Source organism: Gorilla gorilla, chromosome 7 (assembly GCF_029281585.2).
Source record: "Gorilla gorilla gorilla isolate KB3781 chromosome 7, NHGRI_mGorGor1-v2.1_pri, whole genome shotgun sequence".
Taxonomy (NCBI): Eukaryota; Metazoa; Chordata; class Mammalia; order Primates; family Hominidae; genus Gorilla; species Gorilla gorilla.
Genome location: NC_073231.2, coordinates 150,617,799 through 150,641,265, shown reverse-complemented (window position 1 = coordinate 150,641,265; position 23,467 = coordinate 150,617,799). Strand labels below are relative to the sequence as shown.

The 23,467-nt window shown below is 52.3% G+C and overlaps 2 protein-coding genes across 7 annotated transcripts; both read left to right on the top strand.

Annotated features, from left to right (window-relative positions):
* The first annotated feature begins 1,111 nt into the window (after positions 1–1,111).
* Positions 1,112–5,089, top strand: RPL8 (ribosomal protein L8). 3 transcript variants are annotated; one of them, XM_063708946.1, is made up of 6 exons: positions 1,112–2,501; positions 2,727–2,875; positions 2,958–3,099; positions 3,377–3,595; positions 4,390–4,505; positions 4,896–5,089. In XM_063708946.1, exons 2-6 carry the CDS (start codon positions 2,738–2,740, stop codon positions 5,052–5,054), a joined length of 774 nt encoding a protein of 257 aa, XP_063565016.1. In that variant the 5' UTR covers positions 1,112–2,501; positions 2,727–2,737; the 3' UTR covers positions 5,055–5,089. The 3 variants fall into 3 exon arrangements, with proteins under 3 accessions (XP_063565016.1, XP_055204592.1, XP_018887614.1); XM_055348617.2 differs by having other exon boundaries at positions 2,476–2,601; XM_019032069.4 differs by having other exon boundaries at positions 2,476–2,622.
* Positions 5,090–7,379: 2,290 nt separating this feature from the next.
* On the top strand, positions 7,380–23,156 carry ZNF34 (zinc finger protein 34). 4 transcript variants are annotated; one of them, XM_004047705.4, is made up of 6 exons: positions 7,381–7,571; positions 14,587–14,635; positions 16,847–16,933; positions 17,208–17,334; positions 17,797–17,916; positions 20,778–23,156. In XM_004047705.4, the coding sequence occupies exons 2-6, from the start codon at positions 14,627–14,629 to the stop codon at positions 22,115–22,117; spliced, it is 1,683 nt and encodes a 560-aa protein (XP_004047753.1). In that variant the 5' UTR covers positions 7,381–7,571; positions 14,587–14,626; the 3' UTR covers positions 22,118–23,156. The 4 variants fall into 4 exon arrangements, with proteins under 4 accessions (XP_018887607.1, XP_004047753.1, XP_018887606.1 ...); XM_019032061.3 differs by having other exon boundaries at positions 7,383–7,571; positions 14,587–14,639; XM_019032062.3 differs by lacking the exon at positions 17,797–17,916 and having other exon boundaries at positions 7,380–7,571.
* Positions 23,157–23,467: the final 311 nt, after the last annotated feature.

The following is a 23,467-nucleotide window of genomic DNA, read 5'->3' as shown; positions in this document are numbered from 1 at the left end:
GAGCGAGACTCCATCTCAAAAAAATAAAATAAAATAATATATATATATATATATATATTCATTCATTACGGAGCGATCCCATTTTAGCCATATGTGATGGTGCGCCCATATGTGGCATACAATTATGCTACGGGGGCACAGTAGGGGGCAGGGAGATAAGGACACATCAGTTGTTGGGGATTGGGGGTGCGGGCAGATAATGCTGGTTGGGGAGGGGAGCCAAGCTGAGCAAGACAGAGGATCACAATTTCTCATGTTTCTACCAAATTACTGCTGCATGTATGTGACAAGAAACATTTGAAGAACAATTTCAAAAGGAAATAATTTTTTTTTGAGGCACAGTTTTGCGCTTGTTTCCCAAGCTGGAGTGCAATGGCACAATCTCAGCTCACTACAACCTCTGCCTCCTGGGTTTCAGTGATTCTCCTGCCTGAGCCTCCCGAGTAGCTGGGATTACAGGTACCTGCCACCATACCCAGCTAACTTTTGTATTTTTAGTATAGACGGGGTTTGTCCATATTGATCAGGCTAGTCTCGAACTCCTGACCTCAGGTGATCCACCTGCCTCAGCCTCCCAAAGTGCTGGGATTACAGGCATGAGCCACCGCACCCGGCCGGAAATAAATAATTTCTAAGAATAAAGTTTGAACAGCAGGTTGGGGTGACGTCGGATGGCCTAAGGGAGGTCACCAGGCCACTAGCACAAGCAGAGGCACTGTGTGGGGAGGGCCTAATCCTGGCCCAAGAAAGATGGCTCCACCCCAGAAGGCTGGAAAACCCCATGTCCAGTGCTTGCGGCCTCATCTGGAGTGGCTGTCAAGTGACCCAGAACTGCATAGCCCCTGCTGTGTACCAGGCTGTGTGGTCTCCCGTGAGGTCAAGACTGAGCCGTCACACAGTCCTCAGGACTGTCAGGTGGATGCTGGCAGGGCCATGTCTCTTCGAGCCTTAAAGCGGCCTGGTCAGTCTCCTGGCTGCACGTAGGGTCTTGGTAGCCGCATCTCATCCCAGAGACCCGTGAGACCATCTTGGGGACCCCACAGCCTGTGTGTCCAAGCACTCTTCTCACCTCTATCCCGCACCCAACTCTCCTTCTGCTCCTCCAGAGAAGAAGACTTGTTCAGGAGTGACGGACAGGCTGGGCCTGTGGGCCAATTTTGGGCTGACCCGAGAACCCCTCACCCTGCCCCCGGGGTCCAGTCCTGCCCCTCAGCCCCTGGCCTTAGCTGTGGGCTGTGCTGCTTCCTGAGTCCCCACCCGGCAGCTCCTCCTCGATCCCCCTGCCAACCCTAGGGGAGGGCCTCCTGCAGCAGCCCCTCCTCTCCCCTGTGAGCAACAGCGGGCACAGGACACCCCTTCCGCCCTCTCCTGTCTCTTTCTCACGATGTCAACCCTGCCTCAGCCCCTGCAGGGTCTAGGAAACACCCCACCTCCCAGTACTGACAGCAAGCCTCTCCCGCCCAGTGGGACCCCTGCCTTCACCTCCTTGCTGCCTCCCCACCCACGGCCTCGCGTGTGCTCGACAGTGCTCACTCAGCCAGGGACTCTCTCCTGGAAAACCTCTTCCCCACCATCCCCTGCCCGCGGCCTCGGGGTCCCACCCGTTAGGGGCCCGATTCCGCGAAGCCCCTCTCCACAGCATGTACCGCTGGACACCCCCAGTCGGGCTGACTCTTTCCAGCTCAGGCCCCCACAGCCCCTCCCAGCCTCCATTTCTTACTCCTTCCCCACCCACCTCTCCCGCACAGGGTTCTGGTCAGGGTACGGTCCAGTCTCCCATTATTCGTCCACTCCGCAGCATGTGACCCAGCCCATCCCCGCTCCTTCTTCCTCGACCCGGGACCCTCAAGCTTGGCCCTCCCCACTTCCTGGGCCGGCCGGCCCTCACCCTCGGCAAGGATCCCGGGGCTCCTCTCCTCGACGCCCGACCTCTCCAAGGGCCTACAGTGGATAAGGTCCCCGCGTCCAGGAGCGCCCGTTCATCAGGGAGACGGACATTTGCCACCTGCAAACCATGACGTTCCACGAGTGGGTCCACGCGTCTCCCCTGCCCATCTCCTGCTCTGCACCAGCGAGAACCCCCTCGACCTACACGGAAGCCCCTCACCAGGCAAGCCGGGAGCCCCAGACCCCGTGGCCCGGAGTGGGTCGCTCTGTGACACCCTGGACAGGTCACTCAACCACTTGGCGCCTCCTCGGCCACTCAGAAAACACCTGCCCTCCCGGAGACCCCGGTGAAAGCCGAGCACTCCTGCACCCTCCTTGCGAGCCCACGCACACCAGGACACCTTGAGCCTCGTCTCCTGGTGCGCCTGCGCGGGGTCCCTGGAGGAGGAGAAGTAGGCGGGGCCCGGCGGCCGCTGGTGACTACAAGCCCCGGCGTGCACCGCGCTAGGCTGGCCGTGGCGCGCCCGGAAGGTGTCGCGGCCCTGGGCCCCGCCCCGGAAGATAAGGCCGCTCGCTGACGCCGCATTTCCTCTTTCCGCCGCGCTGGTGAACAGGTAGGTTATCCTTGCGGCCCTGCGGCATGGGCAGTATCCGCCGCCATCCTCCTCCCTGAGGCGCGCTGAGACCCGGACTGGCCCTCCTGAGAGGATGCCGGTGCGGGCGCGCGCGGAGAGGGTAGGGAGTGGTGGGCGCGGCGGCCTCGGGGGCGGGGTCCCGGAAAGCCGGGCTGGCGGGGATACCCGGGCCGCCCGGCCGCGCTAATCGTGAGTCACCCCCAGGACCCGTCGCCATGGGCCGTGTGATCCGTGGACAGAGGAAGGGCGCCGGGTCTGTGTTCCGCGCGCACGTGAAGCACCGTAAAGGCGCTGCGCGCCTGCGCGCCGTGGATTTCGCTGAGCGGCACGGCTACATCAAGGGCATCGTGAAGGTGCGGAACGCTGGCCAGGGCGGGGCGGGAGGGGAAGGGACGCCCGGCCGGAACGCCGCACTCACGCCGCCTCTGCCCACAGGACATCATCCACGACCCGGGCCGCGGAGCGCCCCTCGCCAAGGTGGTCTTCCGGGATCCGTACCGGTTTAAGAAGCGGACGGAGCTGTTCATTGCCGCCGAGGGCATTCACACGGGCCAGTTTGTGTATTGCGGCAAGAAGGGTTAGCATCGCGGCGGGGAAGGAAGGTCGGGGTGGCGAGGGGTCTGGGTGTTGCCTGAGGAGTTAACGTCCTAAGCCGATATGGGAACCTCGCAGGCAGAAGCTTCAGGTGGGGACATCCGCGTGGCCAGACCAGTGGCCACCGGTGGGTGCCGAGAGAGTTGTACCGGAAGGCTGGATGTTGAATGCTGTGCTCGCAACTTCGCGGGTTGCCTAGAGCGAAGGGGTTCGCATTGCTTCTTACTGTGCTGACGGCCTGATGCTGCTTCCCCTTGCAGCCCAGCTCAACATTGGCAATGTGCTCCCTGTGGGCACCATGCCTGAGGGTACAATCGTGTGCTGTCTGGAGGAGAAGCCTGGAGACCGTGGCAAGCTGGCCCGGGCATCAGGGAACTATGCCACCGTTATCTCCCACAACCCAGAGACCAAGAAGACCCGTGTGAAGCTGCCCTCCGGCTCCAAGAAGGTTATCTCCTCAGCCAACAGAGCTGTGGTTGGTGAGTATCAGGCAGCAGTTGAATGCTGAGGGCTGTGGGTGAACATGCTGTGAGTGCCGGTGGACAGCCAGCGGCTAGACTTGGTCCCTGGAGTTCGATTACCTGTTCTAAAACTTGGGTTCTGTAAGTTTGAGCTCATTTTGTAGTCTCAGTTGTCATCACTTTACAGTGGGCACAACAGTACGTGCTTTACTGCTGTCGAGGCATTAAATGAGATTGGGATGAAGTCATCAGGGACTTGGATTCTACCGTGGGCTTCCTGATTGCTGCACTTGCATACAGTTGGTTAACAGCCTTTTCAGAGAAGGCAGGGAGAGATTGTGGCTTTCTCAAAGACACCTACTGAGTGAGTGAAAAAGGATTTGAGTCTAAGTTAACTCACTGTGCTGTTTGGGAACATCTTGGAATCCTTGTGACGAACTCAGCCTCGCACAGGGGAGGCTCTGAGGTTGTGTTCCTGGAATAAGTAAAGCTGAGATGGGGCAGGCTGAATCAAGTGTCCTATGTCAGGTTGAGTGACCTGCCGGATGTCTCACACATGGTGAGGGGGGTGCTTCCCTGCACCCAGCATTCTAGGTGATGGAGGTGAGGGCCTTGGCTTGCCTGCCCATTGTGGATTGAAGAAACTGGATGTCGGCTCACAGGGTGCAAGGGGCTCCCTAGGGTGGAGGCGAGTGGGCTTTTTGCTGGGTAGTTGGATGCGGTATTGTGAAGGTGCATGACAGGAGATTGAGGGGAGGTGGGGGTGCTCTGACCGACTGGGGGTTCCCTGAGGTACCTGATCTCCCCTACAGGTGTGGTGGCTGGAGGTGGCCGAATTGACAAACCCATCTTGAAGGCTGGCCGGGCATACCACAAATACAAGGCAAAGAGGAACTGCTGGCCACGAGTACGGGGTGTGGCCATGAATGTAAGTAACCCAGAAATGCAGGGTTGGGTATTGAAGGTACAGTGGCCACACGGTTGGGTAGGCAAGTCCCATCCACAGGTGTCCCTGCAGGAGGGGGATCTACGGTGGGAGGAGCAGCAGGTGGTGGTTTGTAGTCAGAGGACTGTTGATCCTGCTCCAGCACTCCTGAAGGAGGTGGGCTCACCCTCCACCGTTTCTCCGCAAGAAACGGAGGCTGGGAGGGGCAGTGGGGGCCTGAGCTGGAAAGAGTCAACCCGACTGGGGTTGTCTAGCAGCACATACTGTGGAGAGGGGCTTCGCGGAATCGGGCCCCTGACGGGTGGGACCCCGAGGCCGGGGGCCGGGGGTGGTGGGGAAGAGGTTTCTAAAGCCATCTTTCTCTGCCTGCAGCCTGTGGAGCATCCTTTTGGAGGTGGTAACCATCAGCACATCGGCAAGCCCTCCACCATCCGCAGAGATGCCCCTGCTGGCCGCAAAGTGGGTCTCATTGCTGCCCGCCGGACGGGACGTCTCCGGGGAACCAAGACTGTGCAGGAGAAAGAGAACTAGTGCTGAGGGCCTCAATAAAGTTTGTGTTTATGCCACCAGGCTGTGCCCACCCCATGGTTTCAAAGGGAGGGGTCCCTGCTGGGAGGATTTCTGTGGGATCCCCCTGGTTGGTACTGGGAGGGAGTTAGACTACTGAAGTAGACCACCAATGAGTGGTGGAAGCTTGAAGGGAAAGTCCACAACTAGAAACGAGGTGCAGGTACCCTGGGCAAGACCCTTGCTTCCCCACAGAGGGGACCAAGAATGTGGCATCCGGGACCTGACACTTAGGTGGGTGACTCAGTCCCATGGCCTGCAGTGCTTGGATGTGAACACTCATTTCACGTATCAGGAAACAGAATAGGACACAATTGTTGAACCTGGTGTTCTGGACCATACCCTCACTCTGCCAGCTCCCTGCTAACTTTCTCAGCACCCGAGGCGGTCCTTTGCCCAGGGTCTTTTAGCGACACCCTTCCCCTCCATACTGGCTACAGCCCTGCTGCTGTCAGTGTGTTTAAGTCACTGCCAGGGATACCTGGCTTGCAGGTGTCTGCCTTGCACTGGGAACTTGGGATGGGCCCTGGAGGAATGTGGGACAGGCACCCTGTCTACAGCCAGGAAGCCATTCCTAGCCTGGCTTTTACCATTCTGTTCTGCATGCATTCCCACCCCGCCATGGCGAGGAGTGGTCACCGACTGGAGGGTTCTGGGTGCTTTTTCCTGTGGGTGGTGGGTGGGGCCTCATGCCTTTCCTCATTTTCTAGCCTGATAGTGACAGGTGAGGTTGAGGGTGGTGATTGAGTGCGGGGTCCCAGGTCACTGCTGGGATTGCTGAACAAAGGGATGAATGCATGCAGTGTGTGTAGGGGGAATCCCAGACCACCCGAGTCCCTTCACCCACCCACCCAGAGCCCTACACTGGACTGGAGCTGGCACCAACAGTAGGTTGGTCTGCTCCTTGAGTCCTGTAACTCCACAGCTTCACAGGGCATGTAGCCCCCTGTTCTCTGGGGCAGAGAAACTAACCAGGAACAGCTCCCAAAGCTGCATTGATTACCTTAAAGCACATGGCCTTTCCCCGCTGGCAGGGGCTGATACTTTCGTTCTCTAGCTTTGGTAGTGACGAGGCTGACAGTGATTGAGTGGAATCAGGTTGGAAGTGTTAGGGAACCCCCCCCTGCAATGGGAGGGCAAGTAAGCTGGTTTCCATCACAAGGCAGAGTGGAGGGGCTTCCTGTTTGGCCATAGCCCATGGCATCTTGTCCCTTAACCATGACCCAATGAGGAGATCCCAGGACAGCATCCTATCAGCACTTTCACACGAGGAAGTTCCACCAGCGAATGCAGCAGCTGCAGATCACTGCCCTTAACAACACTCCTGTGGAACTGCAGCAGGCAGGATGAGGCATGGTCTCTCCCTATAGACTTGGTTGGAGAGTGCCTGGCAGGTGAGAATAGTCACCTTAGGCTTCCGTGGTCACTCCGGGATGACAAGTCCTAACTGGCTGCGCGGTGGTTCCTGGCTGTCATGGTCCACGCTGTCTCTAGAGAACCTTACCCCCCATTTCGTGGTCGTCTTTCCTGATCCTGCTGGTATGGCCCCACCTGTCTTTGGGCGCCCATCACACCTAGGCAGTGACCCAGCAGGGCCTGTTTATTTTAGACAGGCTCTCGCTATTGCCAGGCTGGTCTCAAGCCCCTGGCCTCATGTGGTCCTCCCACTCCAGCCCCGCCCCCCCGCCAGTAACTACGGGACCTGGTTTTGATCTCATCATTCGCAGGGCCGGTCCAGGGTCCCAGGTGACTTGTCGATAAAGAATCCAGGAGGGTGTTGTTTCCTCCCGAAGGATGGAGGGGCATCTGGAAAGAGGGTTTTGGGAAAGCACTAGATGCTTAGCTTGGCCATAAGCGGTCACTGTTTTTCTGCTCCCTTCTGGGCAAAGTGGACGGCAGGGCTTGGCCGATGGACCGGCCATGAGGGAAAGTTTGCTCCAGAAGCAGCTCAGGCACCCGAAAAACCCTTTCTCCAGAGTGGACACTGGGCCCCATTTACAGGAGTTAGGGATGAGGAGCAATAGGTTAAACCCAAGACGGCTTCTTTGGCCAGTAAGCATCCTCTCTTGGCCCTAAGGAAGGGTGCGGTTCCCGTTTCTCTTGAAAGGGAAGGGCCTAGTTCTTGTTTGCGGCGCCTTTCGTGCATCATTAGGGAGAGAATTTCTCAGAAAAAGGGAAAGACTAATATGTTTTCGCCTCTGACCATCGCCCCAGTTCTGAGGCCTCTGGGCCGTGGCTTCGGACTGCCACCCGGTGGCAGCATTCCCGCTTTACGGCTTTGCCATTCGCGGGTCCCCGGAGCCTTACTGCAAGCCAGGGAGGTGGGCGGCCGACACGCGGCGTCCTAGCTTCCCAGAGCGGCCCGGACGGCGCCTCGGACCCAGACATTCGGCTGACGTCACTTCCGGATTGGTTCCGATTGGCGGGGAGGGAGGGCCGAACGGGCGAGGTTGGGCTGCCGTGCTGCTCGGCGGCGCTGAGGTGAGTGTGAGCCCGGCGGGGGCGGGCGCGCGGGGCGCAGACCCTCCCCTGCGCGTTGCCCCTGTGCCCGGTCCTCTCGCGGTGCTGCAGGCGTGGGTCCGTCCCGCCATCAGCGGCACTTCCTGTTCCAGGGACCCCTCCCCCCCGGACAAGGCCCCCGAGTACGGACTGCGCCTCGCCGCTCTCTGCCAGCCCTGGGGTCGCTCCTCACGGGGCTCCTTCCGCTCTCGAGCCCCTGACAACTCCCTTGCCCCACGCGGGGTCCCCTGGACTCCTGCCGCACAGAGCGGCTTCTGCGTCCCGATGCGCTCCAGACCCGTTGGTCCCAGCGGCCCGAGGCCTCCCATCCCGGCTGCCTCCCACGCCCCTCTCCTGTCAGCTTTTCAGGGGCGGGGCTCGTGCGTCTCGCGGTCCTCCCAGCCCTCTGCGAATGCCGCCCCTCCTGCCTTTAGCGTCCGCGCTCCGCCAGTGCTCCTCCCTCTGCTTGTGCCTTCCCTCCGCCCCACCCTCCTCGCTTCTGGCGCTCCAAGGCTTTTCTCCCCGCAGCCAGGCAGCCAGATTTTTGTTTCTCTTCTTTATTTTTTCTTTCTTTTCTTTTTTCTTTTCTTTTCTCTTCTCTTCCTTCTTTCCTTTCTCTCTCTCTTTTTCTGAGACGGAGTCTCGCTCTGTCGCCCAGGCTGGAGTGCAATGGCGCGATCTCGGCTTAATGCACCTTCCGCCTCCCGAGTTCAAGGGATTCTCCTGTCTCAGCCTCCCGAATACCTGGGATTACAGGCGCCCGCCACCACGCCCAGCTAATTTTTGTATTTTTAGTAGAGATGGGGTTTAACCATGTTGGCCAGGCTGGTCTCGAACTCCTGACCTCAAGTGATCTGCCCGCCCCAGCCTCCCAAAGTGCTGGGAATACAGGCGTGAGCCACTGCGCACGGCCTCGTTTTCTTATATCTCTACAAACCTAATACTGTTTTTGTCTCTTAAAAATCTACATATGTATGGCGGAGCACGGTGGCTCATGCCTGCAATCCCAGCACTTTGGGAGGCCAAGGCGGGGGGGATCACGAGGTCCGGAGATCGAGACCATCCTGGCTAACCCAGTGAAACCCCGTCTCTACTAAAAAATACAAAAAAATTAGCCGGGCGTGGTGGCGGGCGCCTGTAGTCCCAGCTACTTGGGAGGCTGAGGCAGGAGAATGACGTGAACTCGGGAGGCGGAGCTTGCAGTGAGCCAAGATCCCGCCACTGCTCTCCAGCCTGGGTGATGGAGCAAGACTCCGTTTAAAAAAAAAAAAAAATCTACCTATGTATTATACTGTGGATATTCTGTACCTGACAGTTTTTCTCAGCCTTATAACTGTGCTCTATCTCCTTGACATTACTTTCCACCACTGTGACTTTGCTGATGGACGCTGAAGTTTTTTCTTCTTCTACACAGGCACATGGTAACATTCTTGTGTTTCTTCTCGTGTGCATTAGCAAGAGTCTCCATAAAGTACATACTTTGAGTGGGGTTTTCCCACTGAGAGTTTTGCAGGGTTTCAGTTCTACCAGGTAGGGCCAGACATATTTCTAGGATGACTACCAGGTTACAGTATTCTCAACATTTGGTATTATGAAGTATTTTATATTTCCCCAATCTGTGGGGAGAGTCTTGTTTTACTTTACATTTTTTTTAAATTAAAAATTTAGAGATGGGGGTCTCACTATGTTGCTCAGGCTAGAGTGCAGTGGCCACTCACAGGCGTGATCCCACTACTGATCAGCACGGGAGTTTTGACCTGCCGTTTCCCACCTGAGCTGGTTCACCCTTCCTTAGGCAACATGGTGGTCTCCTGCTCCCCGGATGTCACCATATTGATGCCGAACTTAGTGGGGACACCCAATTGGCACAGCAGCGCTACAGCCCAGAACTCCTAGATTCAAGTGATCCTCCTGCCTCAGCCTTCTGAGTAGCTGGGACTACAGGGTTTGCTAGGTCATATCCTGTGTTCATTTATTAAAAATTGTGACATTTTTCTAATTAAAAAATGTTTTAAATATATTCTGTATATTTATACTTTGTTACGTGTCTGCAAATATCATCTTTCACTCTGCAGCTTGTCTGCTTGCCTTTTAACTTTGTGGTGTCTTGTACAGAATCCTCTTTTTTTTTTTTGACAGGGTCTTGCTAAGGCTGGAGTGCAGTGACACAATCTTGGCTCACTGCAGCCTCCATCTCCCACTCTCAAACGATTCTTCTACCTCAGCCACCTGAGGTTTTGACTGGAACCACAGGCTCACACCACCACGCTGGCTAATTTTTGTAGAGCTGGCGTTTCACCATGTTACCCAGGCTGGTTTCCTACTCCTGAGCTCAAGCAATCTGGCCACCTCGGCCTCCCAAAGCACTGAGATTACAGGTGTGAGCCACCATGCCTGGCCTTTTTTCTTTTTGATGGAATCAAACAATCTTTTTCTTTATAGGCTTTTATTGTTTATTTATTTTTATTTTTATTTATTTTTTTGAGACAGAGTCTTGCTCTGTCACCCAGGCTGGAGTGCAGTGGCGTGATCTTGGCTCACGGCAACCTCCGCCTCCCGGGTTCAAGCGATTCTCCTACTTCAGCCTCCTGAGTAGCTGGGATTGCAGGCGCCCGCCACCACGCCCGGCTAATTTTTGTATTTTTAGTAGAAACAGTGTTTCACCATCTTGGCTAGGCTGGTGTTGAACTCCTGACCTTGTGATCCACTCACCTCGGCCTCCCAAAGTGCTGGGATTACAAGCATGAGTCACCGTACCCGACCTTTTTTTTTTTTTTTTAATGTTTAGGTCTTCAACCTGCCTGAAATATATTTGTGTACCACAGAAGGCAGGAAACTAATTTTGTTTTCCAATGGAAAACCAGTTGTGCCAATACCATTTATTGTCCTTCTTCATTGCCATTAATGTTGCAGGTATATTAACATATCCATAGATGTCTTCCATTATCTTTTTTCCTATACTTAAACTTCACTTTCCATTACCATAGCCTAAGTCTTGATATCTAGTAGGGCACACCCTTGCCTCCTTTGGTTGTTTTTTTGGTATTGCCTTAGCTAATCTTTTTTTTGGAGACATAGTCTCGCTCTGTGACCCACGATGGAGTGCAGTGGTGTGATCTCGGCTCACTGTAACCTCCGCCTCCCGGGTTCGCGCCATTCTCCTGCCTCAGCCTCCGGAGTAGCTGGGACTACAGGCGCCTGCCACCATGGCCGGGCTAATTTTATATTGTTAGTAGAGATGGGGTTTCACCGTGTTAGCCAGGATGGTCTCGATCTGACCTCGTGATCCTCCCGCCTTGGCCTCCCAAAGTGCTGGGATTATAGGCGTGAGCCACTGCGCCTGGCCACACTGCCTTGGCTAATCTTAGATCATTACTATTTCATGTGATATTTGGAGTCATTTTGGTCAGATATCATGTCCTGTTGAAATGTTTATTATAATTGCACAAAATAAATTTAACTTGGGGACAATTGATATCTTTATGTTATTGAGCCCTCCTATTTAGAAACATTGTCTGTTTCTCCATAGACCTTTCTAAGGTACTTCAATAAAGTTTTATAATGTTGTTCATTACATACATATCTTTTTTTAAGACTTAATGTACTGTATAGTTTTTGTAGCTATTGTGAATGGTCAGTTTTCGGTTGCTGATTGCTGACAAATAGAAGTGGTATTAATTATTCTCTGTTGACCTTGTATATGGCAATGCTGTTGAACTCCTGTCATTCCAACAGTGGATTGATAACTCTTGGATTTTCTATGTAGATTATTTTTATCGTTCTCAAAGAATGATGATTTTGTCTTTTTTCTTCTGATCCTTGTAGCTTATATTTCTTTTTTCTGTGACTTACTGCTTTGGCTAGGATGTTGAATAGCAGCAGGGAGAGGGAACGTCCCTCTCTTGTCACTGAATCTACTACAAGTGCTTCTAATGTGTCCTCTTAGTGTTGTAAACACAAACTTGAATGCATGGAACCCCAGGGTCCCTGAGCCACACTCTGAGAACTACTGCTATGCTTCGCAGGGTCAAGTGATCCTCCTACCTCAGCCTCCCAAGTAGCTGGGACTACAGGCATGTGCCACCAATCCGTGCTAATTTTTTTTATTTTTTGTAGAGACAGGCTGAGCTTGAACTCCTGGGTTCAAGCCATCTTCCCGCCTTGGCCTCCCAAAGTATGGGGATTACAGGCATGAGCCAACCACACCTGGCCTTTTGCTCTTTTTTTTTTTTTTTAATCTATTTAAAATGTTTTTTTTTTTTAACCTGGGAGCATAGATTCAAATTGCCCTAAATATACACTCCTTCCTTTTTCGTTCCTGATAACATTTCCTTTCTTTTCTACTTTTCCATCTATTTTCTTTTTTTTCTTTTCTTTTCTTTTTTTTTTTTGAGATAGGCTCTGGCTCTGTCTCTGTCACCCCAGCTGGAGTGCAGTGGTACAATCTTGACTCACTGCAGCTTCTGCCTCCTGGGCTCAAGCGATCCTCCCACCTCAGCCTCCCAAGTAGCTGGGACTACAAGCACATGCCACCATGCCTGGCTAATTTTTGTATTTTTTGTAGAGAGGGGTTTTGCCATGTTGCACAGGCTGGTCTTGAACTCCTGGGCTCAAGAGATCCACCTGCCCTGGCCTCCCAAAGTGCTGGGATTACAGGCGTGAGCCACCGTGCCCGGCCCTCCTTGAGTTACTTTCTTATTCTGCATCTGATTTCTTTTCTTTTGTTTTTTGTTTTTTGTTTTTGGACAGAGTCTCACTCTGTCGCCCAGACTGGAATGTGCAGTGATGTAATCTCAACTCACTGCAACCTCCACCTCCCGAATTCAAGTGATCCTCCTGCCCCAGTCTCCCAAGTTACTGGGATTACAGGTTCACGCCACCATGCCTGGCTAAGTTTTGTTTTGTTTTGTTTTGTTTTGTTTTGTTTTGTTTTGTTTTGTTTTGTGTCGGAGTCTCACTCTGTGGCCAGGCTGGAGTGCAGTGGTGCGATCTCGGCTCACTGCAACCTCTGCCTCTCAGTTTCCAGTGATTCTCCTGCCTCAGCCTCCCGAGTAGCTGGGATTACAGGTGCCCACCACCATGCCCAGCTAATTTTTATATTTTTAGTAGAGACGGGGTTTCACCAAGTTGGCCAGGATGGTCTTGATCTCTTGACCTCGTGATCCACCCGCCTCAGCCTCCCAAAGTGCTGGGATTACAGGCATGAGCCACTGCGCCCAGCCCCAAGTTGTGTATTTTTTAGGAGAGATGGGGTTTCACCATGTTGGCCAGGCTGGTCTCGAACTCCTGACCTCAAGTGATCCACCCGCCTCGGCCTCCCAAAGTGCTGGGATTATAGACATGAGCCACAGCGTGCATTTGATTTCTTGCTGAATACTTATTTATTTCAGTCTTTCCTGTTAAAATGAGTCTATTAAGGATGCACAATTTTCTTTAGGTAGGCTTGGTTCTATTTCCACTTTAGTTTCCATTTCTATATTTCTCTGGGGAGAGGGTTACTTTTCATATATTTCTAATATAACAACAATATGGATAGAAATTGTTTTGCCAAATGATATATTCTTTTGGGATTTGCTGAAACTTTCTCTGTTGCTTTTTTTTTTTTTTGGTAATGTTCAGTATGTTGAAAACAATGTGTGTTCTCTATGTTTTAAGCATGAGATTGTTTACTTGACCCACTTGTTTCTGAGGGAAGTATGTTAAAAATCTCGACTGGTCGTGGTGGCTCCTGCCTGTAATCCCAGCACTTTGGGAGGCCAAGGCGGGCAGATCACAAGGTCAGGAGATCAAGACCATCCTGGCCAGCACGGTGAAACTCTGTCTCTACTAAAAATACAAAAAAAATTAAACGCACCTGTGGTCCCAGCTACTCGGGAGGCTGAGGCAGGAGAATGGCATGAACCCGGGAGGCGGAGCTTGCAGTGAGCCAAGATCGCGCCACTGTACTCTAGCCTGGGCGACAGAGTAAGGTAAGACTCCGTCTAAAAAAAAAAAAAAAAAAACTCACTCCAGAGGAGGATTTACCAGTTCCTCTTTGGTAGATCCATACGTGTTTGTAATTATTACAGCTTTTTGGTGGGCTTTTAGTAATATGCAGTGTTTTATTTTTATTTTTATTTATTTATTTATTTATTTATTTATTTGAGATGGAGTCTTGCTCTGTCACCCAGGCTGGAGTGCAGTGGTGCGATCTCAGCTCACTGCAAGCTCCGCCTCCCGGTTCACACCATTCTCCTGCCTCAGCCTCCCAAGTAGCTGGGACTACAGGCGCCCGCCACCGCACCCGGCTAATTTTTTTTGTATTTTCGGTAGAGACGGGGTTTCACCGTTAGCCAGGATGGTCTCGATCTCCTGACCTCGTGATCCGCCCGCCTCAGCCACCCGAAGTGTTGGGATTACAGGCGTGAGCCACCGCGCCCGGCCAGTAATATGCGTTGTTTTTTTTATTCCTATTAGTGATTTTCGCTTTCTTTGCTTTTCTTTTTTTGGAGATGAAGTCTTGCTCTTGTCCCCCAGGCTGGAGTGCGATGGCGTGATCTCGGCTCACTGCAACCTCCGCCTCCCAGGTTCAAGAGATTCTCCTGCCTCAGCCTCCTGAGTAGCTGGGATTACAGGAGCCCGCCACCACGCCCGGCTAATTTTTGTATTTTAGTAGAGACAGGGTTTCACCACATGGTGGCCAGGCTGGTCTCGAACTCCTGACCTCAGGTGATCCACCCGCCTCAGCCTCCCAAAGTGCTGGGATTGCAGGCGTGAGCCACCACACCCGGCCAGTTCTGTTCTTTCTTGACTGTGGTGCTGGTTCCATGGGCTTGTGCAATTTGTCATGGTCCACTGAACTGTGTACTCAGGATTTGTCAACTTTTATAATAAAAATATACTTAAATAAAAAGCTTTAAAGATACAGAAAAGATATATAGCTACCACAGCTTCATTTTAACTAGAGTTTGATCTAATATTAACTAATACTTAGCCTTTCTGTATTATTTTATTTTAGGCCAAATAGTTGCATCACATGTATCTAATCTGAGAGTCTCATGCTTCTGGTAGGTGAGTCGATCTTATTTTACTTATTTATTTTGAGACACAGTTTTGCTTTGTTGCCCAGGCTGGAGTGCAGTGGTGCGATCACAGCTCACTGCAGCCTCTACTTCCTGGGCCCAGGTGATTCTCCCACCTCAGCCTCCCAAGTAGCTGGGACTACAGGTGTATGCCATCACAGCCAGCTAATTTTTTTTTTTTTTTGGTAGCATTAAGGTCTCCCTACATTGCCCAGGCTTGTCTCAAATTCCTGGGCTCAAGCTGTCCTCCCGCCTCAGCCTCCCAAAGCGCTAGGATTACAGGTGTGAGCTACCGAGCTTGGCCCCTTCTATCATTTTTAATTTTTTCTTCCTTAGCCCTTAACATTTTGTCTTCATTCTTCCATGTAAAGTGAATGAGTATTGTCGTTTTCCTCCTGAACGAGACAGCTTAGCATGCCAGAGCAGGGAGGGGGATAGACGGCCCGAGGGCAGCAGGCAGTAGAGGTGACTGGAGGCTGGGCACTTTGGTGCACTCCTTTAATCCCAGCACTTTGGGAGGCTGAGGCAAGAGGATTGCTTGAGCTCAAGAGTTCAAGACCAGCCTGGGCAAAACCCCATCTGTACAAAAAAATACAAAAATTAACCAGGTGTGATTGTTGGGGTGATCAGACCCAACACCAGGCCGTGGGGGCTATGAAGTCTGGCGGAGTCAAAGGAATGAGAAATGACAGGTTAAGAGTACTTAAGGTGGGTCCAGGGGGCCAATGCTAGTATGGAGGCTGTGAAGGCCCCAAGCTCTGGGAGCCCACACTATTTATTGATGATCGAACAAAGAAGGAGGTGGCGAGGATGTGTGGACATGAGGGTAGACAGGTGAGGACATGAGGACATGGGGACAGAAAGGTAGTGGTGCATCAAGCGTAGCTGTGACGGTTTAGCATTTTCTTTGACACATATGTACTATGCTCTGCTACCTGAGATAATGGAGAACATGTTTACGAGCCTGGGAGAGCAAGAAGCAAGGAACCAACAAGTCTGTGCACATTCCAGAGGCCACGAGGGGTTTTGTGCCCTGAGCCCTGGATTCCATCCAAGCCACGAGGGGTTTTTGTGTTCTGAGCCCTGGATTCCATCCAAGCCACGAGGGGTTTTTGTGCCCTGAGCCCTGGATTCCATCCAAGCCACGAGGGGTTTTTGTGCCCTGAGCCCTGGATTCCATCCAAGCCACGAGGGGTTTTGTGCCCTGAGCCCTGGATTCCATCCAAGCCACGAGGGGTTTTGTGCCCTGAGCCCTGGATTCCATCCAAGCCACGAGGGGTTTTTGTGCCCTGAGCCCTGGATTCCATCCAAGCCACGAGGGGTTTTGTGCCCTGAGCCCTGGATTCCATCCAAGCCACGAGGGGTTTTTGTGCCCTGAGCCCCGGATTCCATCCAAGCCACGAGGGGTTTTGTGCCCTGAGCCCCGGATTCCATCCAAGCCACGAGGGGTTTTTGTGCCCTGAGCCCCGGATTCCATCCAAGCCACGAGGGGTTTTGTGCCCTGAGCCCTGGATTCCATCCAAGCCACGAAGGGTTTTGTGCCCTGAGCCCCGGATTCCATCCAAGCCACGAGGGGTTTTGTGCCCTGAGCCCTGGATTCCATCCAAGCCACGAGGGGTTTTGTGCCCTGAGCCCTGGATTCCATCCAAGCCACGAGGGGTTTTGTGCCTTGGCTTAGACTATGGAGCGGCAGGGCAGCCTTCCACCCTTTGGCACAGAGCTTGGTGTTCCAAAGGCCACGAGGGGGTTTGGACCCTGGACCCAGGACGTGTTCCAAGACTCTCTTACATTATGGCAGACAAGCTAGTCCTGCCTCAGCTCTTCCACCAACAGTGGTGGTGCGCGCCTGTAGTCCTAGCTACTCAGGAGGCTGAGGTGAGAGAATTGCTTGAGCTCAGGAGGTCGAGGCTGCAGTGAGCCGAGATCACGCCACTGTCCTCTAGCCTGGGCAACTAAGAGAAACCCTGTCATGTCATTAAAAAAAAAAGAAAGAAAAAAAAGAGGTGGAGCTGGAGAGGGCAGCCCCAGGCAAAGAGTGGAGTCTATGCCCGGGAGGCCAGCTAGCGGTACCCCCATTGGGATGGGCGGGGGTGGACCAGTGGGGCAGGCAGGGCTGTTTATGGCAGCACCAAGTAGCCTGAGCTGTGGAAGAAGGGGCCAGACCGGGCCTCCACTTGTTGTGTTCTCTTCCCTCAGCTCCTCAGTGACCAGCTCCTGCTCACTGCCCTCAGAAAGCCCAACCCTCAGGCAATGGCGGCCTTGTTCCTGTCTGCCCCACACCAGGTGAGTGTCTGTCCTGCTGGGAGGAGTGAAGTTTTTACCCAGGGTTTTCCTTGGCAAACACTGCCAGGTGTCTCTGGTTTGGGGTGCTGACATGATGGTAGGGGTGGCCCTGAGACCCCCGTGCAGCCACCCCTTGGGATGTATTAGCTGGCTCGGTGGCAGATGGGTTGGGCCACCCACTGTGCTGCTGCCTTTAGCATGCTTCTGCTGCCTCCCCGCCCCTACCAGCCCACTCTGGACCACACCTGGGCTGCAGTAGTCCCTGTCATTCCAGGCCAAGGTGACCTTCGAGGACGTGGCTGTGTACCTCTCCCGGGAGGAATGGGGCCGCCTGGGCCCTGCTCAGAGGGGCCTCTACAGGGACGTGATGCTGGAGACCTACGGGAACCTAGTATCACTGGGTAAGGCCCTCACCAGAACTCAGCTCTGGGAACAGCCCTGGGGGCCAAGGGCTCAGCAGAGGCTGGGCTGGGGGCCTCACCCCTTGGGCACAGAGGTAGGTGATGACCTTTATCCCAGGCAGGCACCTGATCTGAGAAGATGAGGGGAAGAGCAGTGCTGGGACCTTCCTGAGTCAGCCCTTCCCTTCCCTCTCACCCCAGGTCCCAGGCAGACCCCTCCCTGGTAGGGTGGGGGACACCGTGGGGGCGGAGTTGCATACCTCTTAGTGGAGGGAACCCCTGAGCTCTCATTCCCTTATGCTCACGACTGCCCCAGCCCAATCTCAGTGCCCTCCAGAGGGTGTCTAGGCTTCCATCACCCCCTCTGCCTGTGCCTCCCTTACCCTGCAGCCCCAGGGTGAGACAGCACTAGGTGCTGCCCTGTGTCCTTGGTACCAACCCCAGTCCCTGTCTCCTTCCCAGGAGTAGGACCTGCAGGCCCCAAGCCTGGAGTGATCTCGCAGTTGGAGCGAGGGGATGAGCCCTGGGTCCTGGATGTTCAGGGCACCTCTGGGAAAGAGCACCTGAGAGTCAACAGCCCAGGTGCGTGAGGGGATCTGCTCCCCAACTCAAGTCACCGAACGAGCATTTATTGGGGTCCAGGGTGTCTCATTAATGAATCAGGAGTTTGTGGGCCAGATTCATTGGGGCTAGCACAGGAGGCCTGACAGTGGCCTTTGCTGAAGCCCAGGTGACCCCTCTCAGTCTGGGCACCTTGGTGGGGAGATTATTGAGCAGAATCTCTCCACGGCAGCATTTCTGTGGAAAATAGGAATGGACATTCCAGGCAAGGTCCCGTGTAGAGGGGAGTGAGTAGGTGCAGAACAGGGGTGCTGCTAGGGTCTGCGGAACCCCACAGAACCCTGCCCTCCAGAGCTGATGCCAGATAATGAGGGCCTAATGATGGAGCTATCATTTAATTCCCCTCTCTTCTAAATTAATACACTGCGGAAAAGTGAGAGACTACACATCACCCTGAATCTCACTACCCAGACATAGTTGTGTTGTAGTATATTTCTGCTATTCCTTTTCTAGCACTGGCCTTTCCACTGTTATGTACTGACACTGCTTTTTTTTTTTTTTTTTTTTGAGACAGGGTCGCCCTCTATCACCCAGGCTGGAGTGCAGTGGTATGATCATGGCTCACTGCAGCCTTGACCTTCTGCACTTAAGCGATCCTCCCATCTCAGCCTCCCGAGTAGCTAGGACCACAGGCATGTCATGTGCCACTCTCACTAATTTTTTGATTTTTTTACAGAGACGAGGTTTCACTATGTTGCCCAGGCTGGTCTCGAACTCCTAGGCTCAAGCGATCCTCTCGCCTTGGCCTTCCAAAGTTCTGGAGTTAAGGTGTGAGCCACTGCCACTGCACCTGGCTCAGATGCTATTGCTTCTTTTTTTATTTTTTGAGACAGAGTCTCGCTCTGTCACCTAGGCTGGAGTGCAGTGGCGCAATCTTAGTTCACTGCAACCTCCACCTCCTGGTTTCAAGCAATTCTGCCTCAGCCTCCTGAGTAGCTGGAACTACAGGTGCCTGCCACCACGCCTGGCTAATTTTTGTATTTTTAGTAGAGACAGGGTTTCACTGTGTTGCCCAGGCTGGTCTCGAACCCCTGGGCTCAAGCGATCCTCCCACCTTGGCCTCCCAAAGTGCTGGGATTACAGGTGTGAGCCATTCTTTTTTTTTTTTTTGAGACAGAGTCTTGCTGTATTGCCCAGGCTGGAGAGCAGTGGTGTGATCTCGGCTCACTGCAACCTCTGCCTCCCAGGTTCAAGCAATTCTTTTGCCTCAGCCTCCCGAGTAGCTGGGACTACAGATGCACGCCACCATGACTGGCTAATTTTTGTATTTTTAATAGAGACGGGGTTACACCATATTGGCCAGGCTGGTCTCAATCTCCTGACCTTGTGATCCGCCTGCCTTGGCCTCCCAAAGTGCTGGGATTACAGGCGTGAGCCACTGTGCCTGGCTGACACTGCTTCTTAACAGAAATGATAGTGTGTTCTGCTGTGCAGACACGGAATGTGTTTCCATTTCTGTGTGCATGAGTCTCAGTCATGTCTTTAGTGCACGTGCAGGCCAAAAGATTGGATAGCTCTGATGGTCACCTTTTTGCATGTGTCTGATGGTGTCCTAGGAAGGAACTGCTAGCTCAAAGGACTTCCTATTTTGTAAATTTGCTTATTTGAATGTAAATATCTATAGAAATAGGACAAACCCTAAGTTTACAACTCAGTGAATTTTTATGAAAAATCATCCTTCAGATTAAAATACAGACTGTTTCAGCTCCCCAGGAGCTCCCTGGCTCTCCTCTGCCATTTCCCACTGCTCCCCACAGGGGTCTTCTTCTGACTCCTGTCACAAGAGGCTGCTTCCTCCTTTGGATTTTTCTGTGTAGACTCACACAGGGCATCTTTTGCTGAACACTGTGAGAGCTGCTTGTGTTTCATGGAGTAGCAGTGTGGTCTGTTTGGTTGCCATTGTTCTATTGTATGAACACACCACAACTTATGTTCCCTTCTACTTGTGGAGGACATTCAGTTGTCCAGGTTTGGGCTTGTACAGGAACTGCTGTGGACACTCTTGTGCATGTCTCTCTCTGGTGTCCGGAATACATTTCTGGCGCGTGTGTACCTGGGAGCAGAGTCACTGAGTCAGCATTTTCATAGATCAGCTTTAGATAAGGTTGCCAAGCCGTCCTCCAAAGCAGCAGCTCCAGCATAGGCTCCTGTAGTAGTGTGTGAGCACCGTCTGCTGCACATCTTGGCAGATATTGGTGTTCAGCACCTGTTCATGTGCAGTGCAGAGCCAGGCAAGGGGTGGAAGTATAGACCCCTTAGGACTAGGAAGAGAGCAGTAATGAAAGTGGCAGTCATGAGGTGCTTGCACCTGGAACTCACTGTGCTGGGCACTGGGCTGAGTGCTTCATGGTCAGTCTGTTGTATTACTCTGTTTTGTTCTCATGAGAGTGCCATGTGGTCACAGATGGAGAAACCAAGGCTCAGAAAGGTAGGTGAGTTGTTGCCTCAGGTGACTCAGCTGGCAAGTAGGGGCCAGGACTAATCAATCCTGAGTGTGGCTGCTGGTATCAGTCTCTGAGCGGCCATGTGGCAGGACCCCACTTGGGTACTTGTCACTCTCCATTCTTGGGGAGTGGCCACCCGGGAGAAGTTTGTTGTGTGAGTGTCAAATCAAAGAAGGAAGGAGTGAATGTTTGAAGGGCTGTATGACTGTGGCCCCAGGTGAGCTGCATAAGCCTCTGAGCGCCAGGCTCTCATCTTTGCAAGGCTGTTGGGACTTTGGAGATGATCAAATTGGTACCCCACAGGTGGCCAGCAGCATCTCATGCCTGCCTTCCAGAGTCAGAGCAGGTGACCCTTAGATGTTCTGTTTTTTGTTTCAGCTCTTGGGATCAGAACTGAGTACAAGGAGTTGACTTCACAGGAGACATTTGGTGAGGAAGATCCCCAGGGATCTGAGCCAGTAGAAGCCTGTGACCACATCAGGAAGTCAGAGGGGAGCCTGGAAAAGCTAGTGGAGCAGAGAGGCCCCAGGGCAGTCACACTGGCCAATGGGGAGAGCAGCAGGGAGTCTGGGGGAAACCTCAGGTTGCTGTCAAGACCTGTTCCTGATCAGAGACCTCACAAATGTGATATATGTGAGCAAAGTTTTGAACAGAGATCATATCTCAACAACCATAAGCGTGTACACAGGTCAAAAAAAACAAATACAGTTCGTGACTCTGGGGAAATCTTCAGTGCAAACTTAGTTGTTAAAGAAGATCAGAAAATTCCTACTGGGAAAAAATTGCATTATTGCAGTTACTGTGGGAAAACATTCAGGTACAGTGCCAACCTTGTCAAGCATCAGCGGCTTCACACTGAAGAGAAGCCCTACAAATGTGATGAGTGTGGGAAAGCCTTCAGCCAGAGCTGCGAGTTCATCAATCACCGAAGGATGCACTCAGGAGAGATTCCCTACCGGTGTGATGAGTGTGGGAAGACATTCACCCGGAGGCCCAACCTCATGAAGCACCAGAGGATTCACACTGGGGAGAAACCCTACAAGTGTGGGGAGTGTGGGAAGCACTTTAGCGCCTACTCTTCCCTGATTTATCACCAGAGAATCCACACCGGAGAGAAACCCTATAAATGTAATGACTGCGGGAAAGCCTTCAGTGACGGCTCAATCCTTATCCGACATCGTCGGACTCACACCGGAGAGAAGCCATTTGAGTGCAAGGAATGTGGCAAAGGCTTTACACAAAGTTCTAACCTTATCCAACATCAGAGAATTCACACTGGAGAGAAACCCTATAAATGTAATGAATGTGAGAAAGCTTTCATTCAAAAAACCAAACTCGTGGAACATCAGAGAAGCCACACTGGAGAGAAGCCCTATGAATGCAATGACTGTGGCAAAGTTTTCAGCCAAAGCACACACCTCATCCAGCACCAGAGAATCCACACAGGAGAGAAGCCCTACAAGTGCAGCGAGTGTGGGAAGGCCTTCCACAACAGTTCCAGACTCATCCACCACCAGAGGCTGCACCACGGAGAGAAACCCTACAGATGCAGCGATTGCAAGAAGGCCTTCAGCCAGAGCACGTACTTGATTCAGCACCGGAGGATCCACACCGGGGAGAAGCCCTACAAGTGCAGCGAGTGTGGGAAGGCCTTCCGGCACAGTTCCAACATGTGTCAGCATCAGCGGATTCACCTCCGGGAGGACTTCTCCATGTAACAGTGGAGCAGTGTCCGAGGGCAGAGTCCAGCTGAGCACTTCCTGCATGCGCCCCCGGCACCTGACTCTGCCCTTTATGTATTATCCACACGATGTTTTCACAGAGTGAAAGGACGTTTCTCATTAAACAAACCTCTTTTCTTAAATCAAAAGCAGTGCATGTTCATTTTAGAGAAATTGAGACAGAAAAGTGGGCAAAAAAGAAGCTTCTGTAATCTCTCCCACTTAGAAAAAAAATTCATTGCTGCTGATTTAGGAATATTTTCGAGACATACTGGAGAGCATTTTAAAAAGAAAATACCGTAATGCTTGTCATTGCAGCACCTAGGATCTTCACTTTTGCTATTTCCTGAATATCAGAAAATTCACACTGAAGAGAGCACCATATATTTTAACATTTTTACATATTGTAAATTTAAAAACATCGGCCAGGTGTGGTGGCTCACGCCTGTAATCCCAGCATTTTGAGAGGCCAAGGTGGGCGGATCACTTGAGGTCAGGAGTTTGAGACCAGCCTGGCCAACATGGTGAAACCCCGTCTCTACTAAAAATACAAAAATTAGCCAGGTGTGGTGGCGGGTGCCTGTAATCCCAGCTACTCAGGAGGCTGAGGCAGGAGCATTGCTTGAACCTGGGAGGCGGAGGTTGCAGTGAGCCAAGACTGTGCCACTGTACTCCAGCCTGGGTGACAGAGCGAGACGCTGTCTCAAAAAATAAATGAAACAAACTTATCATTCATACTTTTTATGTCAATAGAGTTGAAGTTGCCTTTTTTACTGTGGTGAAATAACATGAAATTTACAATTTTAACCATTTTTAAGTGTACAATTCAGTGGCATTAAGTACATTCATGGTGTTGTGTAACCATCATCACTGTGTATTTCCAGAACTGTTTTATTACTCCAAACAGAAACCCTGTACCTATTAAATAACAACTCTTCAATTCCCCCTTCTCCCTACTGCTGGTAACCTCAATTCTATTTTCTGTCTCTTTGAATTTGCCTATTCTAGGAACATAAATATGTGTGGAATCATGCAATCTGTGTTTCTTTCTATGTCTGGCTTAGTTCATTCAGCATAATGTTTTCAAGGTTTCTCTGTGTTGTTTCCTGTTTCAGAACTCCATTACTTTTTTTTTTTTTTGAGACCGGGTCTTACTCACCCAGGCTGGAGTGCAATGGCATGATCTTGGCTCTGCAACTTCACCCTCCCAGGTTCAAGCAACTCTTTCACCTCACCCTCTTGAGTAGCTGGGACCATAGGTGCATGCCACCGTGCCTGGGTAATTTTTGTATTTTTTGGTAGAGATGGGGTTTCACCACGTTGCTCAGGCTGGTTTCAAACTCCTGT

Excerpts from the sequence above, each read along its gene's own strand:
- RPL8 (XM_063708946.1), top strand. The coding sequence starts at position 2,738 with ATGGGCCGTGTGATCCGTGGACAGAGGAAGGGCGCCGGGTCTGTGTTC. Across the intron at positions 3,100-3,376 it reads TGTGTATTGCGGCAAGAAGG|CCCAGCTCAACATTGGCAAT; the intron begins GTTAGCATCGCG and ends TTCCCCTTGCAG. Across the intron at positions 4,506-4,895 it reads TACGGGGTGTGGCCATGAAT|CCTGTGGAGCATCCTTTTGG; the intron begins GTAAGTAACCCA and ends CTCTGCCTGCAG.
- ZNF34 (XM_004047705.4), top strand. Across the intron at positions 16,934-17,207 it reads TCCTGTCTGCCCCACACCAG|GCCAAGGTGACCTTCGAGGA; the intron begins GTGAGTGTCTGT and ends CTGTCATTCCAG. Across the intron at positions 17,917-20,777 it reads CCTGAGAGTCAACAGCCCAG|CTCTTGGGATCAGAACTGAG; the intron begins GTGCGTGAGGGG and ends TTTTTGTTTCAG.